We start from the raw sequence: 9,201 nt of genomic DNA, 5'->3' as shown, positions 1-9,201 counted from the left end.
TGGACAAACCCCCCACACAGACACACAGACAGCATCAGAGAGGGACAGACAGACAGCATCAGAGACAGACAGACAGACAGCATCAGAGAGAGAGAGAGAAAGACACGAGAGAGAGACAGACAGACAGCATCAGAGAGAGAGAGACAGACAGACAGACAGCATCAGAGAGAGAGAGAGAGAGAGAGAGAGAGAGAGAGAGACAGCATGAGAGAGAGAGAGAGAGAGAGAGAGAGAGAGACAGCATCGAGAGAGAGAGAGAGAGAGAGAGAGAGAGAGACAGCATCAGAGAGAGAGAGAGAGAGAGAGACCATAAACTGCAGTCCAAAGGTTAGAAAAATACACTTTTCAGCAGAGTTCAGGGTTTGTGTGTCTGCAGCTGTGACAGGTGGAGAGCGGGTCGTCTCAGTCTGATGGTCTAATGTCACTGGTGGTTTCAACTCCATTAGATTTTACATCACAAAATAAATGGCACTTTATATAGAAACCCGACAGTTTCCACAACAAACAAGCGTGTGAACAGAAACCACTAATTTGCATTTATTGCGTTGGTTGATTTCTCAAGTATTATGATTGAAACATAGTCCCTCTGTCGGCTGAGCCTGTTTTCTTTCAGTATGCTCAGCATTCCTGACAATCGTCTGTCTCTGTGTGTAAGAGCAACAAGAATTTCATTGTTTGACATTCCCAGGTGAAAATAAAACTTGATTAGCCGAGTTTGTTCTAACAATGTGGTGGCTGTGTGCATCTGAGTGTGCCCATTATCCTGTGGGAACAAGATATCATCTTTTGGGACTTCAGGGACTCTGTAAATCCCCTAAACTGTAAGAAACCCTTAGCTGAACCAGACTCGGTGTGGGAAGCCACTGGCCTCGACTGGTTGGACTGAACGGAGACAAATGTGGGAGCGGTGGGTGGAAAAGAGGGGAGAGAAGACAGACAGAGAGCATCACTGTAAGATGTTTTTTTTATATTTTTCTTTTTTCTTTCGGTTTTTCGTTTCAATGTTTCAACTTTGGACCATAAAGGGTTTTAACTTTGAACAACATACATGTTGTCAGGATTTAAAAAATACTCAGCCCCAACAAAGTGACACCTCATGAACATTTGGAAGAATTCATTCATTTAGATTTTCAGGAGTTCAGGAACTTAGGACGCAGGGATTGAACCACCCTCCTGGAAAGTGGACGATACACTCTACCTCCTGAGCCACAGCCACCCCTAATATACATCATAATGCTCTCCTTTTAGCTTTGTTTTGGTCTCCACCGAAAAACATGCACTGAAGTCCTAACATTTTCCAGAGGTGCTGTGTGTGAGAACTCAAATGCCCCAGAGATTTTATGGAACTTTTCCTACCAGCACCCCCTGGAAAATGCCTGGAAATGTCAGAGTGAGCCCATCTGTCAATACAGGAGCAAAACTTCCAGAAAAAATTGCAGTGAGTGCGTGGGTGTGTTGATGACGTTTCTAACACGCGACCGATGCTAAATCGAAGAATCCAAATCTCACAGGATGAAAAAGATGTGTCATACATGTAGATATGCACAACATCTTGCTCACAGAGCAACCAACAGACAGGGGTGAAAACATAACCTCCATGGGTTATGGGATAAAAAACTCAAGGTTCACTTCTCAGCGTTTGCCACAATATTACAGCAGTAATAAACCCTAATCACATTTGACCTGCAATAATTAGGTGTCTAAAAATATGAATTACTCTATTGAAAGCTATGCATTTATATGAGCGTAGCAATCAGATGTGGGTAAACTGAGTAAAAAGTGATTAAACTCAAGGCCAGTGGGTCTAAAACATTTCACTTTCAAATCCCATGTTCACTTTCCATTGCACTGAAAACTCAAAGTAAATCAACATATCTCACGGGATAAAAAAACGGATGTAAACCCAGACACACAACACCAAACTGTTCTTGCTTCCTCTCAGAGCCACAGAGTGAGTGAAGGGAGACATTATCGGAGTGCCTCGCTGCAGAACAATGCCCTGCTACGTTTCCTCTTTCGCTCCTCACATCCCATGTACACAACATTTTCCACACGCTGATCTAAACCAGAATCACATGCTCCGTCTGTGACCTGTCATCATGGGATTCACATCTTCCCCCTTGCCTGTTTGTTGCTCGGCACAGGGGAGCTTACTTCAGCAACTTTATTGTGAGGAAATGTGACCTGAAAGAGTCATAGATCACAGCAGGGGTAGAAATACAACAGTGATTTGTTGTTTCGCCTGCTTGTTACATCATGGACATGTTTTACTCCAGCTCGTGTGAATCCTTCACACACAGTCAGCAGATACAGGCCTGACACATTAACGAGAAGGAAGTTAGTCTTGGTTGTGTGGCTGTAACAAAAGTCACATTAACACGTGTTGATTGTATTTTAAACATAAATCTGCCTCTGCGAAATATTCGAAAAAGTTTATATTTCAGCTGATTCATTGAGAGCTTACAGGTTTTAAAGGCTGATTGAATGAATATGACTTGCTATTAAAGTGAAATTTAAAATGCAAGAACGTTAATGTCATTGTGCAAGCACACCATCCAATCAAATTGTATACGGAGGAGCACTTCTGCTCACTAACTCTTTTGCCTGCCAGTCTCTCTGTGTGGCAGTAATCCTCAATGTTTCATCTCCTTACTTCGACGCCCACCTGTACACCAGCTTCCAATATCCCAGAACACACAGGCCGCTTTTCCTCTATGTTGGAAATATGCTGCAAGAATTTTCAGAATCCTTTAAGAGATTCACATGACACTGAATTTGAACTTTCTCACACAGTCATTTTGGTGTATGTCATTACTAATGAGATGAAGACACAAGCTAAAAGTGGTCATCTATTGATCTCAAAGCAAATGGTGAAAAACAAACATCACGTATTTGAACATCTGGAGTCTGGAAGTTGTTGTGAATGAGTTTTACTGTCACGCCTGTGTGCTGGCATGTGGACACCCTGCTGTGAAACTCCTCTGAGTGGAGGCAGCTCTCCGCTCCATCACTGATGGACATACCAGCCGGTCTGGGGAGCGTGATGCCATTTGTCCGAGCCGCTGCGTGAATGAAAGAAAACACTGTCATCCAGAATAATTGCGTTAGCTGATGCATTCTTGAGCTCATGCACACAGTTCGACTGAGCTACAGCTACAAATTAAAACCTATTTGATGAATGTTGTTGCTCCACCATCTTGTCTTTCTGCTGCTCTGTGATATTCTATGATGTCTTGTTTCGTCTACTCATCACCCTGCATGGATTTCATTTCTGGATTAGTCTAGGACAACATCTACTTTTGTCACTTTTTTATTTCCTGTAAAAATGTGTAGCATATTACTTTTGGCAGATTATGGTGAACACAGCCGAAGCAGTCCATCAGTGTGTTAAAACTCAAAAACATATGGTTGGAGTACTCACACTGATGAAGCATTAAGCAGCGTTCATTCGAAAACAATGCTTGTGGGAACATCCATAAATTTCAATCTTTGCCGATAGGGGTCGCCCCAGTTCTTGGAAATAAAGTTTGCAAGTAGAGGTCGACTTAGTTCTTCACAGTTTGGTCAAGTCTTCAGTTCTCAAGTAAATTTTAAGCTGCTTACTTTGAGTGAACTTAACAAAAAGAACAAATAAATCTCTTGGGTGATTAGTCAGAATATACCTTTTTTAACTTCATTCGCCTTTGCATCTTTTTTTCACTTCAGTTTTTAATTTTTTTCATTTTTACTGATATATATATATAATAGTTAAACTGGTGCTATATTTCTTTATGTTCTGTCAAATTCACATGCTCTCTCAGACTCTCGTTATATATCTATTGTTTTTGTATTGTATTTGTTCATCTGCTTTATCTGTTCTCTTAATTTGGTAATAAAGACATACTACACTACAATGAAAACTGAATACAATATTTATTAAAATGTATTTTTACGCGTTTCTGCAATTTCCAAAGATTTCAATGCAGAGAAAATCCAACTGGTCTTACACAACACTATTTATAGGACTTGTACAGACTGTACTGTACGGTGATAAACTCTGTTAAAGTAAAGTATTCTGTCCAAATAAGACGTCACGTCCTGAGAAAAGAGTTTTTGGTTCATACAGAGAGAATATTTAACCATCAGTTAGTCAAACGAAGTAAAATAAATAATAATGGATTTTATTGAATATATAAACTAAACAAACATGACTGAAATGTTGAAATATCTCTCTTTTGTCTCTCTTCTCTTTTGGTGTACTGGGTGCTTTATGTATTGTATGTAAGTTTGTGTTATTGTGTAAAAGCTCAAATGAATTATCACAACAATGAACTGTATTCTATAAAGCGTTTTATATGTTTGTTTGTACAGAATCTGAAATATAACCAGTAAGTTAAAATAGCAATATTTCCCTCTGAAATCTAGAGTGGATGTATGAAAAAATATAAACTGGAAATACTCAGTGGTGTCAGTGTATTTAGTTTTTCTCCAGCACCGTGAGAATGAGGATCTATTATGTATAATGCTTATCATTTGAGGGTCACAAGGGGGCTGGAGCCAATCCCAGCTGACATTATGCAGGAGGCGGGTTACACCCTGGACAGGTCGCCAGTGTATCACAGGGCTGACGTACAGAGACAAACAACCAGTGTCTTGAAGCACTCAAGAAACATTTTACAAAAGTACCAACACGCCACACAAATATTGTATCTATATTTTTTTATTTGTATAATAAATAAACCTGTAATACTTCAGGGCCACATTTCACAACCACACACAGGGTATGATGAACCATACTTTGGATATTTGAAAACCAATGCGGAGAAAACGTTTTCATTGGATTTGTTTTTATACATTAAAACTTATATTCCGTCCTCTTTACATTCTTCAGAATGGCTGTGCTGCCGTGACTATAAATCTCAGTTTCCGAATAAACAATTCAACTGTTCAATGTTTTGCTGGACTGTACTCTCTTGGTAAAAAAACTAAACATAACACAACAGTCAAGAAACAATTAATTAATAAATAGAAACACAAACAATCTGTTGACGATGAGAAAAATATGCGCAGCCACTACATAAGGGCCGACGACAAAAAAAGAAACCGCACGACCTGTGATGTGAAATCTAAATGTCAACAAAGGCATGAGGAGTGTCACCTGACACTTAACCTGAACATCTCAGACATTATCATCCGCACATCAGGAAGGTATTTTAACAGATTCTCAAAAACGTATAACCTCAAAGGGAAATCATCTTTCAGTTGTTAAAGTTTATTTAAGAGTTGGACTAAAATGCAGAATGAAGCTATGTAGTAGCTACAGTGAACATGTGTTTCAGCAAGAAACCAAGTGTACTGTGTAGGACTCATGACAATCCATTTAAAAGAAATGGATTGTCGAAAATTAAACATTTTTCTAGTGTTTTCATTCGTGAACAATCACCTGAAACCAAGCATCATTGTGTTTCCAACTCTTTAGAATTAGCCCTTTATATCTATGTCAAGACAGGGTCCTTTTCCATGGGGGCTGCCATGTTGTCTCACCATGTTTCTACAGTAGCCCAGAGTGGACAAGCTAAACAACAGCTTTTGACAGGACCTTTCGTATTTTTATGTTATCTAGGTGTTATCTATTAAGTGTAGGTTCTTCCACACACTTGGAAAGTAATGATGAGGGGAGGGGAATTCAGTTGGTTGCAACCTGCAACCTCACCACTAGATGCCACTAAGTCTTCTACACAGGACCTTTAAAGGTTGTCCTTTGAAGGGCAAAGTCTAAATATTGGATTTGGTAGAGCTGAAATAATAAGGCTTTCACCTAAAAAAAATATGCAGCCTTTTTGATGATCAATTAGTTATTTAAAAAAAGGGACTTCCTGAAGTTTCTGTGATATTCCAGTGAATATCTGTGTGCTGGACAAAACAAGACATCTTAAAGACATCTTTAGCTTTATGGACCCAATATTGCATCATTTTGCATCAATCGATTCCCTTGACTTTGATGACTTTTGTTAGGTAAATAAGTTTCACTCATTTTTGAAGGTTTTCTACAATCTGCATTTCTTCTGTAACATTTGTCAACATTCATCAGAATTTCAGGTTGGTAAGGTGACAAATTAACAATGAAATAAGAGACGGGTAAATCATTTCTGAATCTTTGTAGCCTGCAGCTGACTCAGCAAACACCGCTACAAGGTGACTGACGACTGATGATGGCGATGAGCTTCATGACAGAGAGTCAGTTTCTTGTTAATGTTTGACTGGTCAATATTCAGTATCATCACACCCACAAAAACACACACGCATACACACTCACACACACACCACACCTTATAGTATTACTGCATTACATGTCGCAATACATACAATGACATTTATACAACGCCCCACGTACTGTAATGAACATCACACTATGACAACTACTGTACCGCAGAGGTGCCGTGAAAACCCTTCTATTTTCACAGGAGTGGCGAGTCATTGATTAACATTTGTTATTGTGCCAAAACCGGTTCAGTTGCAGGTAAGTGTTGTCTTAGTTGAGCCTTCATGCTACATTTGATTTGTAAATCAACTCACTGGATGAGTATTGATGAAGCAGATCTTAAGGAACTTAAAAATGTTTTTCATGGTGACCTGTTCTCTGGGATTCTACAGTGTATTCTCTATCAACTCTAATATCTACATCTTAAAATAATCCGATAGCTGGCACCTAACAAGCGTAAAATTAAAACTGCCGTGACAGATTTGTTCATCCACTTCTCAAAGAATTATAAAAAACTACTTGGCCATTTGTATTTTCAATTAATTTCACCAAGTTTTATGGGTGGAACTGCATCACTTATAAAAATGGGTTTTGTCAGGATTGGACTCCTAATATGACTGTGTGAGTGACTTTAATTGTTACATTCTCAGTTAGGGCCACATAAATAATCCTAGTTTTTATCTTTTCAAAGCACTGCACCACATCTCATGGTCTTCCTCAGCAGATGGAGTTTACACACATGATATCAGGTCGCGTCGTAGAATTGATCATGATGCAGGGGGTGGGTGGGGGGGTGCCATTGATGCCCTCCTTTACCTTTCTCTGGTTATTGATGAGCTTTACCTGGTGCTAGTCGATGCTATGTCTAGTTTTGGTTTAATATTATTAATTAAAAGGAAAAGTATTTTCTTTTTTATTATTCCAAGAAATGACATCTAAGCCGATAAAAAAAGCAGATAATTGTGATTATCCAGCGGGTGGCAGCATTTCATTATACTTAACAAAATTCTGAGAGGAGGGGAAAAAGACTCCAAGTTTCAACACCACAAATCTTAATATTACTTATCACAACTTGAAAGGTCGTCATCACAGCGAAGCTGTATGGAAGGAATACAAAGCAGCCGTCGCAAATTATATCTTATTGTATTTAGTCTTTATGCCTTTTTTATGTACAGCACTTTGTTGTTGAAAGATGCTGCACAAATAAACTTCCCCTGTAGTCTCTGTGAGTCCATCCGCTGATGAAGATCATGACATGCAGCTGAAAGCTCAGAAAACATGAGGTACACGGTGAAGACAAGGTGCAAGGTGAACCTTGTATTGAGATTTGAACCACGAATCAGGTGCCTGTGATGTTTTTGCAGTGAGTAACTTCTGACATTTGGATGGGAGTTACTTGTCATATTCCAGATTTTGAGACCACTAAATGTTGTCCTCAAGCAACAAACATGTTGCAAAACAAATATTTTTGGAAGATGAATATAAGAAACTTTAAATGGGAGCAAAGGATCAAGTCAAACATCGGTCTGATTGTCATGAATATCGTGTTGAGTTGTGGCCTTCAGCAGTTTCTGAGAGCGGGGGGCTCTTTAAGAAAACAACAACCTGGAGTTAAACAATCTGGAAACGTTCTCATCGACTCGAGAACGGAGGCGATGCTACACGTGTGATGACCTGGACAATATGTGAGAGGTGGGTGGAGCGAGGGGGGGCGGGGGGTGGAGGTAGAGCGCAGGCACGGGTCACTGCGTCAAAGCCAGGAGGATGTCCTTCACCAGCATGGTGCCGATCACCATCTTCTCGCAGTTGACCGTCAGCTGGGCGGCTCCATCCTCTTTGGTCGCCACGGTGACCAACACCAGGCTGCCGCTGGTCACTGTGCGGCCGGCAAACCTGTGGACAGGGTGATCAGCAGGAGGGACAGGAGGACTGAGGTCAAAGCAGCAAAGATCAGAAGTGAAGATGAAGCCACAGAATAAAGGAGGGACACATGAGTCAGTCAGAAGGTTTGGAATTTAAATAATTGAAGCTATCTAGCAGAGTTTCAGGAGCAGGACCACACCTCAACCGCGCCTCTTCCGGCACGTCTGTCAATGCCCTGCTTACCCTCTCCTCTTCTTTCTTTCTCCTATTCTGCACCACTTACCCCCACACCATCCTCTCTTTACTTCTTCCTTTCCTTCCTCCTCTATAGGGTCTTTAGAGGGTCTGTCGTGCCTCCTAAGCTTCCCCACAATGCAACGAAGACTCAATAATCCGTCAACCTCTCATACCCATTTCCATTATCATAAATAAAAGGTTAATCTTGTTGAACGGTCCTTGCAAGCGGAAAAAAAAGAACAGTAATCTGACCAATAATGAGCTATTTCTGACCAAATTGTCACTGAGGTCATTTCAACATCTCCAACGTTTGCATAATAACTTTCCTAAAGGGCCCATTCATATAACTGTTTAAATCCTGGATGAACTTTGCATCAGTGCTTTGAACTCAAAATGATTAAAAATAAACGTATGTATTATTACAGTATTTAAACTGTGTTCTGGGGTTAAAATCATCTCAAGATTGACCAGACGAAACTAAATTAAGATTAGAGTTTCTAACCAGCGTCAACACAGATTAAATTTGATAAAATCTGACATAGAAAGAAGAAACTATATCTTAGACTTGACTTGAAACAAATCAAAAAGTACATTAGATCACGAGAACTGTAAATCAAAGCTTTGCCTTGTGGCTCAGCTCCTCCTTAACAACAGTCCAGCACAACGCCTGCACTACTGCTGCACGCCGCACAGACCCGCCTGTCCATTGCCCCCTCACTCATCAACAGGAGCCCGCAATACTAAAACTCCTCCACTTGGGGCAGCAACTCCCCCCAATCCGGAGAGAGCGAGCCACTGTTTAACAGCAGAGAAGCAAGGCCTCGGACATCTGAACGTGGAATCAGTAAGTCCTGCTCTCC

At 40.3% G+C, this 9,201-nt stretch overlaps 1 protein-coding gene across 14 annotated transcripts in view; it reads right to left on the bottom strand.

The window, feature by feature from the left end:
- Positions 1-4,683: 4,683 nt before the first annotated feature.
- Positions 4,684-9,201, bottom strand: part of LOC118110117 (AP-3 complex subunit beta-2) — a 48,221-nt gene continuing 43,703 nt past the window's right edge. For 9 of the 14 annotated variants that reach the window (XM_047340032.1, XM_047340033.1, XM_047340036.1 and 6 more), the window contains one exon: positions 4,684-8,170. In XM_047340032.1, the coding sequence (XP_047195988.1) occupies positions 7,984-8,170 (187 nt within the window). In that variant the 3' untranslated portion in view covers positions 4,684-7,983. The remainder of the gene's footprint in view (positions 8,171-9,201) is intronic. The other 5 variants (XM_047340035.1, XM_047340037.1, XM_047340038.1 and 2 more) reach the window with 1 other exon arrangement.

This window comes from Hippoglossus stenolepis, chromosome 5, assembly GCF_022539355.2.
Source record: "Hippoglossus stenolepis isolate QCI-W04-F060 chromosome 5, HSTE1.2, whole genome shotgun sequence".
NCBI classification, from domain to species: domain Eukaryota; kingdom Metazoa; phylum Chordata; class Actinopteri; order Pleuronectiformes; family Pleuronectidae; genus Hippoglossus; species Hippoglossus stenolepis.
The sequence above is the reverse complement of the archived record's forward strand: the minus strand, read 5'-3'. Positions and strand labels throughout refer to the sequence as shown.